At 35.4% G+C, this 23,486-nt stretch overlaps 1 protein-coding gene and 2 long non-coding RNA genes across 3 annotated transcripts; all 3 read left to right on the top strand.

The window, feature by feature from the left end:
* Positions 1–269: 269 nt before the first annotated feature.
* LOC148939070 (uncharacterized) lies at positions 270–11,714 on the top strand. Its single transcript, XR_016143580.1, has 2 exons — positions 270–444; positions 11,461–11,714. It is a non-coding gene; the product is annotated as an uncharacterized LOC148939070 (long non-coding RNA).
* Positions 11,715–18,582: 6,868 nt separating this feature from the next.
* Positions 18,583–20,820, top strand: LOC148939069 (uncharacterized). The gene is made up of 3 exons (XR_016143577.1): positions 18,583–18,694; positions 19,418–19,552; positions 20,694–20,820. It is a non-coding gene; the product is annotated as an uncharacterized LOC148939069 (long non-coding RNA).
* LOC148939068 (uncharacterized) lies at positions 20,737–21,554 on the top strand. Its single transcript, XM_089107327.1, has one exon. The coding sequence runs from the start codon at positions 20,777–20,779 to the stop codon at positions 21,467–21,469; it is 693 nt and encodes a 230-aa protein (XP_088963453.1). The 5' UTR covers positions 20,737–20,776; the 3' UTR covers positions 21,470–21,554.
* Positions 21,555–23,486: the final 1,932 nt, after the last annotated feature.

The raw sequence follows: 23,486 nt of genomic DNA, 5'->3' as shown, positions 1-23,486 counted from the left end.
CCCCCCCTTACAAAGGGTTAGAATTTATGCCTGGGGGCATATACGGTGTTTATAGAAAGCATTGTCGTAAAAACTCAAAAAGGGCTGAATTATTTCATTTTTAGCTGTAATTTTGTCTTGGTGAATGGATGTTTTTCATTGATTTATTTATTCTATTTAAACTTTTTCTTTTTTCAACTGTATCTTTCTTTTGGTATTCACGTTATTAGTTTTAATTCATCAGGTGAGATCAATTCCACTTTGGCAGTTTTATCTCTTCAGATCCGATGATAACGTTGATCCATCGCACTGTTAATATTTATAATTTCAGTTTCGGCGGGAAGAGGATGCGGATCGCGCTGTAAAAGATTTAGCCAACCGTTGGTTTGGTGGACGTCCAATTTACGCCGAATTGAGTCCTGTTACTGATTTCCGAGAAGCTTGTTGTCGCCAATATGAAATGGGGTATGTTTTGCTACTTTTTCAGCAAAGTTCCCTTTTTTGGAACTTTGGACTCTAAAGTCTCTTTTTTCCTCCTTCTTTTAATATATAGAAAGATGGAAGTTGGCAAGATTTGGAAACGCTTAGTAATATTATTGCAAATAACAAATAAATTTCATGTTATTTTCAAAAACTGTTTTCGAATTGATCTCAAAGGGAAGATTCTGAACATACTAATTAAATACGAAAAATATGGTGTATTCTTTACCTTTTTTGTTTTTTGGCTTTTTTTTCTCGTTTAAAGATAATTTTTTTCCTTATTTTTTTAGAAAATATTTTTTGGACTTTTTTTTTTTTTTTTTTTTTTTGCTTTAGAACTGCAATGGCGAGTACTGGAACTGGGAAAGGGAAGATCAGAAGATGCCCAGCTGATCCTCCTTTGAGAATAGCTCTTGTTGTCCCATTGCTGGTTAAAATAAGAAAAATGAAAAAATTATCTTTTTTGTATATCGTCGGGTGGGGTAAGTCTATTTTTTTTTCTCTTCTCGATTGATTTCCCATTTATTTCGTAATTTATTTCTTAGTTCTTTCATCTGTGCAAAACGAGCTTGTCTTTCTGCCAGATATTTGTATATTTAGTATGTTATGTACATGTGATTGAAAAATAAATGAACCTGAACTCAAAGGTGTAAAAATGAATAGTTCAACGTTATTTAGTAGATTAGGTATGTTCCATTCACGATCATAAGAGGTTATATTGATTAAAATGGATATCATGTTTCTGCATAGCGAATGTATGTGTACCCAGGCCTGTAAGTATAAATGAGTTAAAACAAACAATTAAAAGAAGATATCATGGCAAAATAATTATGTACGAGAAGTGAATGTGTTTTTTGAGTGGCAAACACCAAGAATCTGATGCTACAGAAGCAGGGGCGGATCCAGGATATGTTTAGAGGGGGGGGGCAAAAGAGGTTGATCCAATAAAATTGCGTTAGGAGCAAGTTTAATTAATGCAATTTTCCTTTAATTAAGAAAATAACCCTTCTTTATACTCTGGTAGGGGGGCGCGCGCCCCCCTCGCCCCTTCCCGTTTAGAATGCAATGTACGACAATGCCAGACCAACATTTTAGTCATACTTGTAGACATAAGAATGAGTACAGCAAAATAATGCGTCCCGTATGTGATCCGATGATTCGAGCTTTTCAACTATTTCAAGTCCAAGTAATTGTACGTAGACAAGCTATAATCGAACAGATTGTAGACTTATGGCATAATGTTTTGAAATTAGACAAGATGGAAGTAAAAGATGCGAATGCATAGTATAAGTAGATAGTACTGGGGCAAGGGCACATCCAGAATTTAGTATGGGTTTACGATAAAAGCTTTAAGAAACACATCAAAAAATTAATCATATGCATTTTGTTTTTAAGAGTCGGGCAAAAATTTTTGGGCGGTGGAGTCAAACCCCCTACCACCTAGATACAGCCTTGACTTCTTGACTAGTGGTCAAATAAGTGTTAATATAGCCTTTTAAAACCAAATTAGCTTTTGTAAAAAAAAGTGTGACGTTATCAAGGAAAAGTGCATAAATCTAAAAAAGTTAACAAAGTTAGGGAAATATAGTTGAAAAGAAATCTAGTTAAGTAAAGCCCAATCCGTTGTTTGCCCCTCGTTTCCACTTACTCCTACAAATTCTCGAAAAAATATTTCAGACTTTTTAGTCTTGTTTGAGAAAGACTTTTTTTCTTTCGAGTTTTTTTTTTAAGTTAGCAGTTTATTTTCATTTAATTTGAGTTGTTTTTTATATTGTCGACTTGGTAAGACTAAAGGCAAAACAGTATAGTCTTATGTAGGAATTAAATAAAAAAAACAAGTTTTTTTAACTGAAAGTAAGGAGCGACATTAAAACTTAAAACGAACAGAAATTATTCCGTATATGAAAGGGGCTGTCCCCTCCCCAACGCCTTGCTCTTTACGCTAAAGTTTGACTTTCTCACAACTCTATTTTTTTTAACAATAAAAAACTTTTGCGTAAAGAGCGAGGCGTTGAGGAGGGGACAGCCCCTTTCATATACGAAATAATTTCTCTTCGTTTTAAGTTTTAATGTCGCTTCTTACTTTCAGTTAAAAAAACTTTTTTTTTATTTAATTTTAGAACGATTTTGAATAAATGCAGGTTTTGATCTTGGCTCACCGTACATGAATAACTAAAACAAAATTTCCATATTAATTTACTTTTATTTAGTTAAATGGCTTGCTCGAAACTTGTTTAATTTTATTTACGAACGTTTTTTTTAGTAATAAATATACATAGCTTATAAATTAACTTACGTAACGAACTTCTATCTTCATATATTTTCGATTTTCTTATTAGGGGATTCGCCCCCTAGTCAATACCTTGCTCTTTAAGCGAAAGTTCGAATTTTGTTCCAATTCTTTAAAAATGACCGCTTAATCACAAAGGCCTTTAATTAGAATAAATAGCTCTTATGAAAGTACTAAAAAATCTTTGGCTTAAAGAGCGAGGTATTGACTACGGGGTGAACCCAATCATATATGTAATATTTCTGTTCGTTTGAAGTTTCGATGTTGCTGCTATTGCAGTTGAAATACTTGTTTTTTTATATTAAATTTCTGATCTTTTTTTAAATAATGCTGGGAAGTCCGGCGTCCCCTTCATAGCAATGTCCCTTCCCTCATGAAAACTTCCTTCATGGAAAGATCCTCCCACATAACCACCGACCCAACCCCCCCCCACTACCAGGAAAAATCTCCCCTGAAAACGTCTGTATACTTCCAAATAACCAATACTATATGTTAACATTGGGTAAAGTTCATAACTTTCAGTCCTCCCCCAGGGATTTTCGGGGGATTAAGTCATCCTAAAAGACATACTGATCATATTTTCGAACATGCTGAACAAAACGGCTATCTCAAAATTTTGATCGGGTGACTTTGAGAAAAAATTAGCGTGGGAGGGGGCCTAGTTGCCCTCCATTTTTGTTTGGTAACTTAAAAAGGGCACTAGAACTTTTAATTTCCATACCTATGAGCCCTCCTACGATATTCTAGGACCACTGGGTCAATACGATAACCCCTGGGAAAAAAAAAAAAATAAACACGCATCTGTGATCTTTCTTCTGGCAAAAAAAGCAACATTCCACATTTATTAGATAGGAGCTTGAAACCTCTACAGTAGGGTTCTCTGATACGCAGAATATGATGGTGTGATTTTCATTAAGGTTCTATAACTTTTAGGGGGTCTTTCATCCTTTTTTGAAAAATCAGACAAATTTTCTCAGGCGCCTAACTTTTGATGGGTGGGATTAAACTTGATGAAACTTATACATTTGAAATCAGCATTAAAATGTGATTCTTTTGATGCATCTATTTGTATCAAAATACCGTTTTCTAGAGTTTCGGTTACCATTGAGCCGGGTCGCTCCTTACTTACAGTTCGTTACCACGAACTGTTTGAAACAAATTGTCTTGTCTGAGTTTGGAACCTAAGTTACCACGATCATGAGCAAATGTTCTTTCCGCTGTTTCTTGTATGATAGTGTTTGTTTTATATATTTTCCTGTGCCCAATCAGTCGTTTATGTTGTTTTATTTAAAAAAGGGGGAATACAAAAGGGAAGGATTTTGATCTAATATTATTGCAGTGTCTTGGGAAGTTCATATACTGATACATTTTGGAAGTCATTGAATAATTGGGAGTGGAAATTGACGAATTTATTTGACAAAAAAGGAAAGAAAGTGACTGAAAAGTCGATGACTTGATAAAAAGGAGTTGAAAAAAAAGAAAAAGTATAATACATAAATCTTTTGTTTTCATCTTCAGACTGACTATAATTTTAATTAAACTATTATTTTTCGATAAACCGACCAAACTATTGCTATTTTATTTAGAATATTGTTAAACTCTTATTAAATTATTTTTGGTAGCGCAGTAGTAGTCTCTGCTTTGCAATACAGGGCTGGGTTTTGATCTTACCGTAAATTTGTACGACAGGCTTGCGACCTTTCAAAGGCAGCGCAATAGCGCTGCCTAAGTAATGAACGATGTTGGCACAATGTATTATTTTTTTTTCTTTAGACCAGGGCACTTCGTATCGAAGGAGTTTTCGTAGAAAATTCGAAAAGGGCTCATTCAGTTGGAAATTGGAATGGCTTGTGCTCTTTTTAAGAACCGAAAGTGATTTGAAGGCAACTATCACCCCTTCCACGCCCACCATTTCCCCAAACACATCTAATCTAAATTTTGAGATAGACATTTTGTTCAACGTAGTTAAGAGTTCCGGAAATTATGTCTTTAAGGATGATAACCCCCTCAGAGCCCTCAGGGCAAGGGTGGTAAGTTATTCCCTGGGGGCATGTGAGGTTTTTATAGAAAGCGTTTTCGTAGAAACTTCTAAAAGGTTCATTCGATTGGAAATTGAAAGGGCTAGTGCCCTTTTTAATTTTCGAAAGTAATTGGAGAGCAACTAACCCCCCTCTCACGTTCATCATTTCCCCAAACACATCCAATCAAAATTTTGAAATAGGCATTTTGTTCAACGTAATTAAAAGGTCCGGAAATTATGTCTGAGGATGACACTCCCCCCACAGTCCTCAGAGGAAGGGTTGTAAGTTATACCCTGGGGGTATATAAGGTTTTTACAGAAAATGTTGTCCTAGAAACTTCAAAAATGGCTCATTTGGTTGGAAATTGAGAGGGCTAGGGCTCTTTTTAATAGTCAAAGAGTGATTGAAGGACAGCTAACCCCTTGTCATGCCCACCATTTTCTCAAACACATCCAATCAAAATTTTGGGATAGCCATTAGGTTCAACGTAATTAACCGTTCTGGAAATTAGGTCTTTGAGGATGAAACACCCCCCCCCCCACAGCCCTCAGGACAAGGATTAAAAGTTAAGCCCTGGGGGCATGTAAGGTTCTTACAGAAAGCGTTGTCTTATAAACTTCACAAAGGGTTCATTCGATTGGAAATAAAGAGAACTAGTGCTCTTATTAATAGTCAAAAGTGATCGGAGGATGAATACGCCCCCCTCCCCTCACGTCCATCATTTCCCCAAACACTTCCGATCAACATTTTGATATAGCCATTTTGTTTAAGGTAGTTGAAGGGTCCGAAAATTATGTCTTTGAGCATGATAACCCCCCCCCCTCACAGCCCTCAGTGTTAAGGTTTTAAGTTATGCCCTGGGGGCGTAGAAGGTTTTTATAGAAAGCGTTGTCGTAAAAACTTCAAAAATGGCTAACTTTTTTGGAAATTGAGAAATTGAGCTTTTAGTGCTGTATGGCACCTATATATGGTAAAATCAAACAGTTCGGGGTAACGAATTGTAAGTAAGAAGCGACCCGGCTCGATGGTAACCGAAACTCTATAAAACGGGATTTTTATACCAATAGATACATCAAAAGATTCAGATTTTTAGAGTAGAGTGAATCTGAAAGCATGGAAGACCTTCAGCAATTAACGGATGATCAAAAAGACATACTGAAAAAGGTAATGAGCTAACGCTAATGTATGATACCTCCCAAGGAACTAAACACTTGTGGCTTCAAGTATATCGGAATGCAGGACCAGAGGTAAAATAGGTCGAGGACAAGCGAGGAGTTTCAATTTCTCCAGGAAGGCAACCGCGGAGCCAAGATAAAAACATGTTTTGAGCAACTAATCCAGGTTTCATGGTAAGGGAGGGGATGAGGCAGTTACAGATTTCACCCATGATGGGTCATGGCCCTTCTGGAGCCTGAGCCTATGGCACAGGATGACTCATAATGGGAGGGGGAAACAATGTAAAAATAACAGTCAGCGCAGCCTGTTGGTTCATCGTCTTATTGCAACATCTTTCTCTCACTTGGTTTATATTAATTTTAAGGTACTTTTGCATTATCAGGGCCTCTTGGCTTGAACACTATAGATTGGCAATGATAAAACCCGTTTTGTGACGTCTTATCTGTTGTAGAGCAGGCAATGATAGTAAGGTTTTCATTGCGTATACGATATTTAACAGTGGCTTTTTGGATTTTAGGGGGGGAGGTACCTAGGTTAGGTTACTTATTTAATATGTACAATGCTTTACCGCTCCCCCTAATGTGCAAATATATGGCCCAAATTTTTTTCTATACTATTATATTTTCATCCTATTTTATTTTATTTCATTAGCATTAACCAAACTTGACTTTTTAGAGAGGCCCTGATAATGCGGAAGTACCAATTTTAATTTGCTTTTTCGGTACTTAAGTATTAAACGTACTCTTTTATATACTGTATATGGAATGTCAAACTGGAGATGCTACAGATACCGGGACAGATACCCGCCAGACAGGTTATTTCGAGACCGCTATTAAGAATTGGAATGCAAAGAGTAGTTTTCATTACGTTTACAATATTTAAACTGTTGTTTTTTTTTGTTTTTTTAGGGGGGGAGAGGAAGTTACCTAGCTTAGGTTACGTATTTAATATATGGTATGCTTTACCCCGCCCCCTAATCTGCAAATATATAGCCCAAATTTGTTTATAAACTATTATATAGTCATCCTATTTTATTTCATTAGCATGAACCAAACTTGACTTCTTTAGCAGTACATAAAAGAGTACGTTTAATACTTAAGTACCCCTTTTTCTTTTTTTTAATATTAAAATTTATTTTGAGTGAGAAAACTTCGAAAAAAAATCAACCAAAAATTATAAACTTCCACAGAAAATATAAGAAACTACAAGGGAATTTAAAGAAACGCTGATAGTTCAAGAGACACAAAGACCTTCTCTCCCCCTCCCTGGCCACACAAACTCTTACTCGAGGGGAAAAAAGTCAGTGCTCATGGACTGACCGAGAACTTCTCGATCGTCTGAAATCATCAAACAGTTTCTGTAACAAAGTTTTGAACAATTGGAGTTTGAAAATACATGGAAAGTGATCTGTGTTGCGAGTGAGTCATGTTTTGACTCACTCGCAACACTCATGTTTTGAGCATATATGACCGTAAATAACTCACAAGTTATATTTTCCGGCATGTCCAGGGCCAACAGGACGGGGAGGGTCTTAACAGTTGGTTGGGTACTCATCTGTCATAGCTGCAACACTCAAGTTTTTGGTCAGACAGAACCGGTTTCTTTCTGTTTTCTTTTAGCTTAGCGTTTGAGAAATATATAACTTGGGCTGTATATTTGCACATTTGGGTGGGGGGGGGATCAGTGTAAAGTATTTGGACAGCTTGAAGTTATAAAACAATTTTTACTTAATAATATGCAGAATAATTGCAGCTAACGCAGTTTTGCATGCAGACTCGCAATACTTTACCCCCCCCCCCCTAATGTGCAAATATATAGCCCAAAGTTGTTTCTAAAGTATTATATTTTCATCCTACTTAGGTACATTTCATTAGGATTAACCTAACTTCACTTCTTGAGTGTTGTAGCTATAACAGATAAGTACCTATACGGAATACATCCAAGAAGTGAAGTTAGGTATATATGATGGAAATATAATACTTCAGTTTATATAATAATATAATTTCGGTTATATATTTGCGCACTTGGGGTGTGTTATAGTATAAAGTAACCTAACCTGACCTAACCCCTTAATCTGCAAATATATAGCCCAAATTATACAAGTCCAATGCATTCGGGCGCCCGTTATTTTTCTTTGTGGCTATGAAATCGGTTTTAACAGATTGTAACATTCAGCAAACTTCTTGAGTGGGTTCCGGATAACTAACAAGTACCAATATTTTTTATAATATAATATTAATAATATGCATATTATAAAGTAAGGATCTTATTGATAAGCTTTTCATGATTCCCTACATTTTAAATCCATGTGTTTCAGTTGCTTTTAAATAACATATATATCCAGTTTTTCTCTCTTTTTTTCGGCCATCCATCTAGGATTAAACAAAAAGCTTGTTGTCCTCAAACTGGGTGGAAAGAGATTCTAAGAAAGGATTTAAAGACAATAGGAAACTCTTGGAAGGGTGTAAAGAGGGAAGCTGCGGTGAGTTGTTAGTAGTAATAACTACTAATACAAAAATCTAAGCGCTTCCATAGTATATATTTGCCTGCCAAGCCACGTACATGCGCCACGTATTTATGTCCATTAATTATTCCTTAGTTTCCCTCCTAAAATATAACCCAGAAAAAACTTTTACAATTTAACCATAAGCAACCCCTGAAAAGGACAGGCATCAAACTTATCAAATAAACATCTCAAGAACTTGAAGCATCTTGTCTTTGAACATATTTGTCGACAGTTGCAAGGGTCCAACTTTCACTTACCCATCTAACCAACAGTCGAATTTCACCCTACACCATCCTACCACCCATTCCATTTGTATGATCAAATTCCTTTCATCATTACGTGATGGAAGAAGGGGAACAAATTTCGTTTAAAGACGGCATAGTTTGCAATTTGACATTTGCATGGAATTTGAATAATGACTTATTTAAATAAAAAAAAATACCAAGTCTTTTTTCAAACTCCATAACAACACCAAGGTATAGGCCTACAGTCTTTAAATGGAAGTGCTCTAGAGAGACAGTAAATACCTTTTCCACAACAGACTAGAAAAGAAACAAGATTACACGAGTCGATCGACAAGTGCCGAATTTTGTTACATTGACGCGACAAAAAAAGGTAAAATATTATATAAATCGAACAGTAAAACCAAATACAAACGTAACCCAAATAAAGCCATTGCGAGTCCAAAAATCAATTTGAACAGAGTAACAAAATATGAGGGGAAAAAGACTCTAGTTTAACAACACAGTACAAAACAAAAATAGGTAAGAAAAAAACATTACAGTTAAACAAAATTTCGGTAGCAACAAGGGTTAAAGAAACAAATGAAAAATTTCCCTGCAAACAAACTATACAATGCAAATAACCTGCATTAAGTAAAGCGAAAAATAAATTGTCTTCTGACAAGAATTTCGCTTTATAGGAAAAAGTTTTTTTTAGGTTTATAATACGAAATCAAAAGACAATGTCGTTTGTGTCGTACCTGATACAGTTCATGAGCTAGATTAGAAATTGCAATTCATGTCAACAAACTAACAGGAAAAAAGAATACAAAATCTCAACTAAAAAACCACTGGGGTGAAAATTTTAATGGCTAAAAAAGAAAACAGCGTTCCATCGAGCTTGGTTTATTTGAATCTCTTCTCTTTTTTGGTCAAATCCGCTTCTAAAAGAAATTATATTATTTTAGGTAACAAAGAGGTTTTTTGTCCTTTTTTTGGTGCTCTATTTTTAGTGGAAATTACTGCGAGTGTGTAAGATTTCAGGGTCGACCAAACTCTCTGACTTTAAAAGAGGACTTTACTAGATTCTGAAAGGTTGGTTTTTTTTTTTTTTTTTTTTTTTTTTTTTTTTTTTTTTTTTTAGCAATATTAGATAAAAGCAGTTCGTTTGCTATCAGACTGATCAGATGAAAATTACATAGCGACGTTGCTTGGTGCGTTTCAGCTGACAAAATTAACCGCTTCTTGTGAAAGATTAGCTTTAATTACATCAGGAAATTCATAAAATAACTTTAATTCCATATAATTAATAATAATTGATTGTAAAAACATTTCCGTCTTTCTAATCCCTTCTCTATGTACGCACCAATACGAAATATTGTGGTTGGACTACTACTTTGTAAAATTTTTGGAAGCAGCAAAACAATCCCATGTAAGTAATTTTCCCTTAAATCAGAGAGCATATAAGAACAATGTTGGCACAATGTACTATTTATTGTTTTTTCCCTTTAGAGCAGGGCACTTCATATGGAAGGGCTCGTCGTAGAAACGTCACAAGGGGCTCATTCGATTGGAAATTGAGAGTTCTAGTGTCCTTTTTAATAGTCGAAGGTGATTAAAGGGCAACTAGCCCCCCTCCTCCCACGCCCTTCAGTCCCCCACGCAATCGGGAGATAGCCATTTTGTTCAGCGTAGTTGATTTCCAGATAGAAAATATGTTTTTGAGGACGATACTCCCCCACAACCCTCGGGGCAAGGGTTTTAAGTCATGCAGTGAGGGCATATAAGAACAATGTTGGCACAGTGTACTATGTATTATTTTTTTCCTTTAGAGCAGGGCACTTCATATGGAAGGGGTCGTCGTAGAAACTTCAAAAGGGGCTCATTCTGTTGATAATTGAAAGGTCTAGTGCCCTTTTTATTTGTCGAAAGTGATTGGAGGGCCAATAGCCCCCCCCTCCCCGCCCCTTAGTCCCCCAAACACATCCAATCAAAATTTTGAAATAGCCATTTTGTTCAGCGTAGTTGATTTCCAGATAGAAAATATGTTTTTTAGGAGGACGCTCCCCCCACAACCCTCAGGGCAAGGGTTTTAATTTATGCCCTGGGGGCATATAAAACGAACAGAAATTAATTAAAAAACTTTTTCTACAAAATAAGTTTTTCAAAAAAAGTAAAGAACTCCATTAAACCAAAAATGAACAAAAATAGAATCAAATTATGTACCAAGCATACAACTCCCACAAATCGTTATCAATAAATAAATATAACCCGAAACAAACCGAAATTAAAATAAGTCAAACCCAAAACAAACAGAAATTAAAATACATCAAACTCAAAACGAACAGAAATTAATCTGAGTAGGGTTCTAAACCCTATGCTTTCTTAAAGCTAGAATATAATCTTGTACTTTATTCCATTTTTTTCAATGTTTTCTGTTTTTATCAAACAGAATATATATATTCTGTTTGATATTTCGAATTAATTTTTAAATATTTATAGACTACATGGACGATGACAAAGTACACATGCAATATGCGTTTCAGACATGTTAATTATTTCTAATACAAATTGCTGTGGCTTTAGAACCTGTTTTTAATAAATAATTTTGGCATAGACTCTGGATTATTGTAATCAACTTTTCCAGCTAAATTATTATATGTCCATTGTCAATCACAAAAATTTTTTTTCATGAAAAAGCCCTGTTTCTGTAAGTTGTAAACTTTGATTTAGATATGTACCCAAATTTTAAACGACTGTAGCCTATATGCAACTCTCTTGTTACAGATGAAGAGCCAAGAAACAACAACGTGTTCCAATCTAGACCTTATGAAGTGAGAGTGAAGCCTCCAGCGGGTTTTACGTATAAACCTGTGAGTGAGCCACAACGTCGACCTCTCAGTGACTTCACTAAATCTGGTGATGATTCTGATGCTTCGGCAATACAACTATCAAATGGTTCTATTTTGCTACGTCCAGGTCGTTCAGTGAGGTCAGAAAGATTTGGAAGATCCATTTTGTTGCGGCATTTAAAACAGTGATCGTGATCAAACTTCTGACAATGTAAATACTGTATATTGTGTAAAGATTATTTATGAGATGTATATAGTTTACAAAGATGTACAGATATAGAAATCTAGTCATAAAATATTTTTTTACTCTAATGTGTTCTCTAGTAACTGAGTTTGAATTAACTTTGCACTTTTTATAATCTTTTTTAATCCATATTTTATCTATATGTCAAACTATTTCACTAGAAATAATTTTTTGTGAAATTATTATTTAGATTTGAAATGATTCAAGAGTTATACAATTCAGAAATATTTTTGATAATCTCAAATAAGAACAGTTAATTTCAGTAGAGCAGACTAACATCTGCATCTTACAACTTGTTCTCGGAGACCAAATAGATTATTCAGATAAAAATTCAGAAGTAAATTACTACAATTACATTAGAAACAATTTTTCATGGTAGGCTACTTGTAATTTCAATCTTTGAATTTCGTGTAGTACATTAAGTATTATCTAGAATTGTGTATTTGCAAGTTCAGAAGGCCGTGATGTGCAAATTTTATGCGTTAATAAATTAAGTATTTATATTGATTTTTTGGTTTCTTTACTTTGACAAGAAAACATAGGCACTTTTTTTATAAGAGACGGCGAGATATTATTGATGCAAAAATATACATTGAAACCTCAATTAAGATGAATAATCTCTTCTAATGTCTTCTCCCTTCCAATATTGAAAGCTACAGCTCTATCACAGTGTTCAAGTATGATTCTGAAGCGTTGGCACTCCAGAAGATTGAGGATGATTTGTTAGATGTTTTCTAGAGAAATTGTCTACGAATTTTTTGGTGCCCGTTTAACTGACCGTATTTCAAACAGTAAGCCATACGAAAAATGTGGTTCAATTCTGCTTTTTAAGGCTTAATGAGAGAAAGTTTTAGATGGCTAGGACACGCTCTGCGGATGAAAGTAACAAATTGCCAACGATCGTCCATGTTGGAAACCATCTAGGGCCAAACGAAAAGCAGGTAATCCCGACGTTGGGTGGGGTGAGATCGGAAGGAAAGATTTAAGAAAATTTGAGCTTTGAGAAGGTTTAAAGAAGGAGGCTTCGAATAGATTGGGATGGTGGAGGAGCGTGCGTGGCTGTATTGGTCTCAGGTGTCTTCCTGCGAGTGAGTTGTCACTTGTAGTAGTAATTTTCAGAAACAAATCTAGAGAGACAAGAAAATACAATATCCAAAGATAATTTTATCTTTTGAAAACCCGATTGCTTCTTCTGTGAGCTATGCTAAACCATCAAAAAGAACAATACATTTTTTTAGTCCCATTTTTTTTTTTTAATTAACCCCATATTTCCCCGTGATATTAATTTGCTAAGATGTGTCCCATTATGGCATTTTGATGTATCACCTACACATAATGCAACCTTACAAAGAAGATTCTCCTATTGTAATCCCAAGAAATACTTTCTGGGGCTCAAGTGCCCCTCGTTTAAAACGTTGTATTCGGATCACATTTCTTGATTGCTCATGTTTCTTTTAAGAGTTAAAATCTGGATTTGCAAGGCATCTGAATAGCTTACTTTAATTTGGCAGGAATTTATCCGATCTGGAGTTGAATTAGTTAATTCGATTCTTTAAAATTTGCCTGGAAATCGTCAATTTGTCATTAAGCCACTTCCTAGTGAGCTGCTCTACTGGATGTATTTTTCTCCAGGTTGAAATTAGATCAGCTTTAAATTGTTAATTACAAATAATGCCCTGAAACTATATAAATCTTATTCCTTGCGCTTGACAGCGTCTTCGTAGATCATTTGAAAAACTGACCCTTGTATATTGAACACTAACTGACCAATTCATAAAGTAAAAAAAAACCAGTAAAAAATAAAGAATATAGATTTATGCCGCTTACGGAACTAAATTATAATTTAGAAAAAAAAAACATATAAATTGCCGTATCAAAGGTAAAAATTGTTTCCATCGATGTCAAATTAATTTCATTAAAATGAAGCTACGTAGGATTCTCAGTATTTTAAGGAAGCTTAAATACTTTTACTGGATCAATGTCGAAAGTTCTTTTTCACTGCCAGGTCCAATCTTATTGTTTCTTGTGTAGTCCAACAATAAGAATGTCAACTTTTCGTTTTCTTTCAAATAGGCCCTAGCAAGAAACATTTGCAAGCAAATATGAAGCAAGAATTTTTTTAGTAATAAAAATTAGAATTCCATATTAGGGAACATTTATTCATGGGAAAGTTATCTAGCAAAGCCTTCTCTGTCATATTACTTCTTCTTTATTCGTCTTACTCTCCTGTACATTACTTTATTCAGATATTTTATCCGCCGTTGGGAATAAACCTAACACTGTGTACTTCCATTATATTATTTTACTGTAGGGGGCTACAAGTTACGTATGTCTTTGCATTTCAAGTTTGAGCCTGCAGCCATCGGAGCAATGCCAAACATATGATACCAAGTGTAAATGATTGTTAACTATGACCACCAAGACTTATTCGAATACCTAACAAGCAGCAGAACAGTTTCATTTTTTGGGGAGCAATGGAGTTCTGTACTGACTCCAAGTTTAGCTGGATGAGTAGCACTGGATTCGCTTTGTGCATGGTTTGACATGTATTAATATTTGAACTTCATAGTTGTATTTTGGTTGAACTGACTTCACGTGATATCCCTTTGAAATTACCTTTAAGGCTAGTTGTAAGATACTTCACAAACCTTTAGCATCGTGGATATTTATGGATGGTAAATTATTTGTAATATGCAGGCTCTGGAAATCCAGCAGAGTGGGCTGGTTTAATTTTAGAACTGGTGAAAAACTAGAATTAGCACTGACTAAATGAGAGATTTTTGAAAAAGGAATTTACTGTACAGAAACCTGCAGTGGAATCGCAAAATACCAAAAAGGCTTAAGAAATAAAACTGAAGAGGTATTATAATCCTTGACAAGCTTGCAATGAACCTACATCTTTAGAAGTTCCCGAATTGAAATGTTGGATCTTCAGATTCTAATTTCTAACAGAAAAAAATTTCTCGTCAGCTTAAAAATTAGTAAAGGGAAAGTGTTTCTTTTAGAGAGTGCTTACTGTCTTCCTTAATAAGCAATTTTAAAATAGATTTAGTTTGTAAAACACGATCAAGAATAATAAAATAAATTCATTAATCATCAAGTGGGAGTCACTTAAAAAGAGTTCTTGAAATCAGCCCTGATCTACCCTTCAGAAATATTTGAAACCAACGCTGTGAGACGAGTCGACGCCATATGCTCGATTCCTTTAAGAGAAAATGCAACAGATACATAAAACTTAGGGGTTTGGGCTCGATAAATAATTGGAAGCATATTGATCACGTCTTTTGTGCCTTATAACGCGAAATTAAATATTAATAATTTACTTATTCAAAACTCTAAATCTAATATCTTTTCTTGGTTATTTCATATTCGTTCCGTCCTCTTTTTAAAAAAAAAAATCACCAACATCCCTCGCATACGAGCTGGGTCATGTTCTAAATTCTGGTACTATTTTTAAAGTACCAAGGACACCTAAAATGAAAACTAATTCATTAAATTAATCAATTGTAAACTTACACAGCCATATACGTCTTAAATTAGTGTGAAAAACCGATAATTCATTTTTTAAGGAGAAAGATCGCCTGTTCACATAATAGCCTTGTTTTCAGGCACCGGGTTCAAACACGGGTTGCTATCGAGTTCTGTATCATGCGTTTTTAGGGTTGCGGGTTCAACACGAATCCGCTTCTAAGCGTTTTCATCTGCCGGGTTCTCCCTGTGTTTGAACCCGGGTTCGTAGAATCTGGAACCCACAGAAATACCAGGTTCAAACACGAGTTCTGCGTTCATTGGCAATAAATTCAAAAATGGCTAACTATCCAGAATTTACAGCCCGCGATGTTTGTTCATTGGGGTGCCTTATTCAAGTAACAAAGAATTATCAAGACTATGAGATATTCTTGGTACATGGTAAAACGTGAAGCCATTGGGTTATTATGGGATCTCTTGACATTGCAGGTTGAGGCAATCCAAGCCTAAAGGGAGCCAAGCTCCTGTGTAGAGTAAAGCTGCAGATTAGTTCCCCATAATAAAAACAACTTAGTTCTTGCAGGAAAGCTGCAGTTTAGTTTCCCCTCCAGTATAAGGTGCAGAGGCCCTACAATGGGACTGGGATGTATAGTAAGATGTGACTTGTTTATAATTTGCTTCTAATGGACGGTCTGTGCACCTTTACAGGTCAATTGACTAAATAATACAAGTTAGAAATAAGTTGTTTTAATGAGGGGGATCTAAACTGCATCTTCACCATTTCTTACTGTATATTATTCAGTCAATTGGGTTTATAAAGTTGCACAGTTACTCTGTCAGTAAAATTCTACTTTAGCTACTTTTGGCTATCTTGGAAAGGGGTTAGGTTATGAGAATGAAACTTTCAGGGATGGGTCTACATGCTAAAGTGTGTCCCAGGAAGGTATTTTGAAGTACCTACCTCCACTCCTTCTCCCTCTGGGGGGTCTTCTGACAAAACAAAATGACAAATTGAAATTTTGACAAAACAACATTTTACCTTAATTTTCACCTATCAGTTTCTTTTTCTCTGGTTTTAGTTCTGAAATGCAATTCCTGTTATTTGAGTAGAATTTTATGTCATATCAATGTTTTTTTTTCAAAATTTAGGAAATGAATTTGCATATCTTTAAAACCTTATAAATTGGGATTGAGAGAAGTTGTGAAGCTGAAAACGATTTTGTTGTACTTCATTTAAGTACAAGATTTATTTTGCGCGGTTTGAATATTATAACACACAAATTTTTAAAGGTCACCAAAGGTCAGGACCCTTTAGAGGGAGAAGGAGTGGAGGTAGGTACTTCAAAATACCTTCCCAGGGTATACTTCAGCCTGTAGACCAATCCCCAAAAGTTTTATTTTTCTAACCTAACCCCTTCCCAACATAGCCAAAAGTAGCTAAAGTAGAATTTTACCGCTACTGTCTAGTAGAAGCAGGGCTTAGGCTAAACAAATCACTTCTTACTGTATATCTTGCTTCTACTGGCAGGGCATATGCATTCTACAGTTACAGGGGAATTCATCTGCACCTTTACCCTATCTAGTATTAGGTCATCTTGGGTTGTAAGGCTGGTTAATTTTAAATATAGGACCATAATGAAACAGTTAAGAAATAAACATACTAATAGATACAGAATTCAATGCTGTATTCAAATATAACAATAATTTTTGTAAAGGTGCAGTTTAGTTCCCCCTGATAAAAGCAACTTATTTCTAATTGTATATTATTCTCTCAATTAGGCTGTAAAATTGCACAGATACTGTCCATTAAAAGCAGATTGCAAACATCTCACATCTTACTGTATATCCCAGTCCTATTGGTAGGGCCTTTGTGCCCTATGCTGCAGGGGGAACTAATCTGCATGTTTACCATAATTTCCTCTGGAAATTTTACCTCCTGCATTCTATAAATCAAGCTTTGGTCAAAATCTACCAAATCATATTTTTGAGTTAGGAATAAAGTAAATACACCATTCGATGCCTTTTTTTTATGCTTATTACAAATATAATAAGAATTTCTATCGGAAATGAATTTCAGCCCCCCCCCCTTATATAGGCTATACCTAACCTAACCCTGAATTCCTAATTGAATAGAACCTTCATTTCCGATAGAAATGCTTATTATATTTGTAATCAGCATTAAAAAAGGCATCGAATGGTGTATTCACTTTAGTCCTAACTCAATAATATGATTTGGTAGATATTGACCCAAGCTTTTAGGGTAGACAAAGGGATTTGAAGGTGGACTGCAGCATTATAGATAGGTTTGTCTAGACCTTAAAAACCTAAGTGAGCTGAAAACTAAACCAAGATTAGATTTTTTAAATTCCAGACTAGTCTATGGAATTTCCAAAATTTTCTAAACTTCTAAAATATATTTGCAGATGAAACGATTTTATATTCAGATAGAGGATTGAATTCCTAATTGAATAGTATGTTTGTTGTTTGTTTATTAGCTTTTGTCTAGCAGTATTTTGGGCTCTAAAACAGTAGCGAATTTAAAGGAAGTCATAAAACCTCAAAAGGCATAAATCTAAATAAATTCAAATAAAACACTTCCAAATAAAATAGATGGTCTCATTTGAGAGTTTCTTTTTTTTGAGGACATGCCTTGCCTTCCCCATAGAACCAGTTGCTTTATTTAAAGCATTCAGACTTTCCTTGAATAATGTTATAAACTTATTGTGGCTGACATATTTATAAAGAAATATCTAGGAGATATTGTAATTTCTAAATTTATACAGTCTCCCATCCGCACTCAACTTCCTAAAGAGGAAAAATATACACAAGGTCTCACCAAAGGATAGGCATACAAATTAGAGAATTGACTACTTCATTAAAACTTCATGTCTCCTTTGGTTTCCAGTCAAACAGGCTTAAAGACAAAAGATAACCCCATGGTTAAGAGACAAAATTTGGCAAGTCCAGCTGAAATAACTGTAGTTCTTCTTCTTACCTTCAGGAGGAGACAGCAATTAGTCTGAAATGGGAACTGTCTGCTTTAAAGGATCAAATCATTGAACCTTACCACTGGCACAAATTCATATTAAATTATCTTTATTTTTCATCTTTATTATGGCAATTGAAAGAGTTATAAATGCATTCTTCAGCAAAGAGTTGGAGTTTCTAAATTTTATTTCTAAACTCAGCATGAAAAGCCATCATGTTCTTTACAGCTTAGCCTTTTATTAAGTCCCATGTTACCTCAGGCTACCCTTCCTTTCAGTTCAAAATTTCTCCTCGTAAGCTCTGTTGTCATATGAAGTGGTTTTAAATTGTTACAATGACATATTTTTTCCAGGAACTTCCATTATATACCAGATATACAGGGACATCCTGCCACCTCAGTATTCCATACCCTATAAAAAAGGACAAAGTATGCGAGCGATTACATTGAGTGTTCAGAAGGAAAGTGAAGGTAAGTTAACTTATGGATTAATCTTGAGCAGATGTAAACCCAGCCCAGCTCAACACTTGTTTAGAATGAATTTGAACTCTATTTTGTGTTAATATAAGCATATGCATTTTTTTCTATTTTATTCTAAAATAATTCTACGGTTCGACACAGACAGAAGGCTCTCCTCCCAAAGTCTGAAGCAGCACCCTTTTCAGTTTTACCCTTTAACCCCTTAACTCACCAGTTTTTCATTTACATGTGACCTCTTGGCTAAACTATAAACCCTATTTATATGATCACCTATTTATCTAGCATATTTAGGGAATAAGAATAGATATGGAAATATTGAAATTACCAAATTGGAAAATCATGTAGTCAATAGTTGCAACTTAATCTCTCCAAGATCCAGTTAATCCGTCTCTATCTTATAAAGGTTATGCACACTCAATTTAGAGTGGATCATATTCTATAAACAAGATCGTTTATTTATATCTTAAGCTAGAATCATATTCACACAAAAAGAGCTTGGCAATTGCAAGATCAAGAGACGTGGCCAAGGCTAGGGGTTTGGAATCTCTGTCAGGACCAGTTGCAGCTCCTCTCCTGTCTCTCTCTCCCTGTTGTTTTTTTTCTTTTCTTCTTTCTTTTTTTTAATGGATCTTCTCCCCCCCCCCCAAAGAAATAGCTTCAATATCCTTACTTTTCCTTTTTATTGAAGAAATAATTTATAATTTTATTTTGCAGTTGGCTCATCGAATGTAAGCCATGTAATGGACATGCAGCGAATGCATATGCAGCCAGGACCTTCAACTCTGTCACCTAGAATCAGCATTTGTCAAACAACAACCTCTGGGGGAGTTTCTGGGTCTACTTTGTCAGGTATTTTTGATATTTAACCAGAAGTTCCCCTCTGATCACCCCAACCCCATGTTTTGAAGCAGATTTTAATGAATCAACAAATAAATTTAAATTAAGTAAACCTGTCACAATCAAACTCAAGACTGACAAAAGCAAAAGAGACTGCAAAATACAAAATTCAAGAAAATACAAATCAAAGAAAAATGTTCAGATAATAGTTGTATTTTTTAATCCTTTTTATGGTTAAATGAGTACTGTAAAAAAACACTCTTCTTGCCAGTTTAGTGCCCCTTCCTTCCTGAAACCGTCCTTTAAATCTACAAGTGATCAAAATGTATTAAATTATGATACAATAACCAAGAGAAATAAATGAATACCAAAGGAATTCTAAATTGCAAGCTTACGAGTTAATGGACCTACTTGCAGTTTGTCTCCTAGGTTAGGTCCTGGTTGATAAAATTTAGAAGCCATAAGAAATTGGCCTGATTTGTCGATTTAGAAAAGGAGATATTGAGCAAAAAAAAACTTCAGATAATCCCATATTATTTGACAATACCAGTTTTTGAGTGATTTGCTTAGGAAAAAAATTGGTTAAAATATATATCCAGCAAATATCATCCGAAGCTCCAGAGAGACACAGACTATCCAGTATGTGTGCCATAGGTGCAATGTGTTGCCTTATTCGGAACGTTTTTCCAGCTATCAATGCAATAGGCGTAGTATGTGTAAAGGACAAATAAACGCAATCAGGCTTAAATCTATAGTTTATAAACAATTGTGGTTGCATTCCAATCCAAAAGATCTGAGTTCAAATAAACTTCTTAATTAGCTATTTCTGCTATCATTGTCTTTATATGCATGGTCTTGGAAAACCGGTTCTCATGAACAGTGGATCACAAGCAGCCACCAACAATGTGCTGACAGTATCAACAGCTAATAGAAAAAGCGTGGTCTTGGATGCACTATGGACGCGGAGATACCTATGGAGGCTCAGAATCATGAAAACTACTAAATGTAAGAAAAAACTCCTTAGCGGATATGGATTGAGACTTTCACTCTTAAATGGTGCTAGTGACACTTTTTTTTGCATTCCTTTGTCCTTTAAGTATGTTTTTCAAGACTGCTTCAACTCAAATATTCAATCATTTTGTTTTCTTTTCAGCTTCCAGTGCAAAAGAAGAAATCTGGATTATGTAAAAAAAACCCAAGGGGAAGTGCTTTGCAGACGAAAATATAGCTACATTAATGCTGATCGATCATATTGGAAAATTAAAAGAAGGAATGCAGTCCAAAAGTTTACGCAAAGATATTCAATATAAACACATTGCTGAGAAACTTGTGGAGGCTGGATTCAATCTTGGCGCTGTTCCTGCAGAAAAATGTAAGAACAAGTGGAATAACTTGAAAAAGAATGTGAAAACTTTTTTAGACAATGCCAAAAAAACCGGAGCGGCTCCAATGGATAAACCACAATTCTATGAGGAGGTGATGGCAGTTATCTATGATGACCCGTCCATCACCCTGAGTAACATTGTTGACACATCCAAAGACGAAACTATTGAAAGAGAAGGGCCAACCATTGTCCTGGAAACAGTCTCAGAAGATGACAAAGAAAATCATAGAAAGAAAGCTACGAGCCCTATTACACCTCCGCCAGCAAAACGTTGTCGAAGGCAAACCATGGCTGAGATGTTGAAGCGGTTAGATGAATTAAAAAAAACCAAAGAAGAAAATAAAAAATTGGATAGCAAGTTCCGTCAGGCCCTGCTGGACCAATTAAAAAAAGACTATGATGTCCGTGAGAGGGCTTTGACCCAGCAGAAAGAGGCGTCTGATCGCTTCCTTTCTTTAATGGAAGCCCTTGCCAATAAAAATGAGCTGCCCAAAAAGAAGAAGGGCAAAAAAAGGAAAGGCAATAGTAGCTCAGACAGTGATTGAGTTCCATTTAGTGACAAATAGTTTCAAGTAGTTTATCCAGTTAGTTCACATTATATTATATATATTTATACGAGATATACCTATTTCTTCATAATACTGTATGAATAAATCGCTAGTAGCGGAACGTCAAAAAAAATCACAGAGAAAACACTGAATGTTTTTTTTAAGTCTTTAAGTTGAAACAATCTACAAAATATGGCACAAAGAGGGAAAAAATGGGTCGGTAAAGTTAAGCTTAGTTGCCATAATCTTTAGGCCATTTTCCTCAAGTTCGTTTCTATTCTTAAATGCTTAAAAATCTTGAGCCTTTTTTGGGGGGTAGGTGGAAGGCTCTGAGGGAACATGAAATATGGCGCTAACTCCTCTCTAGACAAAATATAGAGCTCTCAGGAGAAATCTTAGTTTCCCCAGCCTCTTGAAAAGAAGAAAGATCTGAGTCCCTCATTTCATATTTTAAGAGAAGATATACAACATTATTTAATGGGTTCTAACAGCAAAAAAAAAACTAGCTTTGAATGAGTGACTATTCAAGTTAACAAGATACGCTTTGATGGCAGGTAAAAGCAGTGGCGTTGATTACATTTCTTGTAAAATGTGATTACAAAACACATAATAAACAATTAATAAAATAACTCATAATAAAAGAATTAAAGCTCTTAAAAAAAAGTTCATAAACTAGCAGATATGGCTCTCCGTTTTGCAATTGCCTCAGTTGAAGCTGGTGACCTGCCACTGCTACTTTGGTGAGTTTCTGAGGATGAGTCTTGGGATGGCATACTTTCGTTTTCTCCATACCACTCCTGGATTAGGTCCCCATTGGACATACAAATATTGTGTAGAACGCAACAGGCAGTTACAATATAGGGGGCAAAGTCAATGTTGCAATCAAGCATATGGAGTCTTCTGAATCTACCCTTCAAGAGCCCAAATGCATTTTCAATTACTACTCGAGTTGTAGACAGCTTCTTGTTATATCTCTTTTCACAATTGGTTAAAGCACCAAAATCTTTGTGGGGGACCATAAGCCATGGCAGCAATGGGTAGGCGGAATCACCAACTAAATGGTATTGTCCATTGTGTAAAATACAACTCTGGCCACTTGTGGCCTTACTAAATATTCCACTGTTCCGAATAACCCTAGCATCATGCATTGACCCAGGATACCCAGCTGAAATGTCAGTAAAAATCTTTTCAGCAGTGCAAATTCCTTGCAGAATCACTGAATGCTGGCACTTCCGGTTGCGATATGCAACTTGCTGATCTGCTGGGCATATGATGGGGATATGACAACCATCAATTGAGCCAATGGTACTTGGGAAACCAGAGATGTTTTTAAATTCAGTAGCAATGTCTTGGCAATTCCTTGGGTCGGTGGGGAACACTATAAACTTTTTAGACAGCTTGGTTAAAATCAAACAGCATTTTCTAACACATGAAAAAACACTAGACTTTGCTACACCAAAGCGGTCACCAATGTCTCTCATTGAAATACTATTTGATAAGTACCACAGGGTAATCTGCATTGCTTTTACACGCTTTATTGGCTTGTTATAATCAGTTCCAGAGCCACCATGGTACTCATGTGGAAAATATTCTTTAATAATTTCATGTTCCTGTTGTAGCAGGTTGCAAACAACATCAAAGGTTGTTTTATTCAGCCTAAAATGTTCTTGGAATCTCTCATCACTGAGTGATTCCACAGTCACTTCTGAAAAACCCTGTACTTTTGGATGCTGGGTCCTTCCATTCTCTTCAAGAATTGCCTCTAAAGCTGCTTGATGCACATTTAAGCCACTTGAGTTGCTTAGAAATGGAAGAGTTATTGGGTGGATAATTTCCTCTATGCTCCAAATTGTAGAAAAGCCTTCATAAAGAAGGTGAAATTCCATTTTGATGTTATAGATGCCTAGAAAATAAAGATGAAACAGTTTTAATCAGGCCTGTTCTCTTTCCTTACTGATATTTGAAAAAAGCAATGTTTTGATTATTTAAATAGTGAGTTTTTGCCTGCTGGATT

This window comes from Artemia sp. Qi Xiang Cuo, unplaced genomic scaffold (assembly GCF_049724085.1).
Source record: "Artemia sp. Qi Xiang Cuo unplaced genomic scaffold, ASM4972408v1 HiC_scaffold_22, whole genome shotgun sequence".
NCBI lineage: Eukaryota > Metazoa > Arthropoda > Branchiopoda > Anostraca > Artemiidae > Artemia > Artemia sp. Qi Xiang Cuo.
The sequence above is the reverse complement of the archived record's forward strand: the minus strand, read 5'-3'. Positions and strand labels throughout refer to the sequence as shown.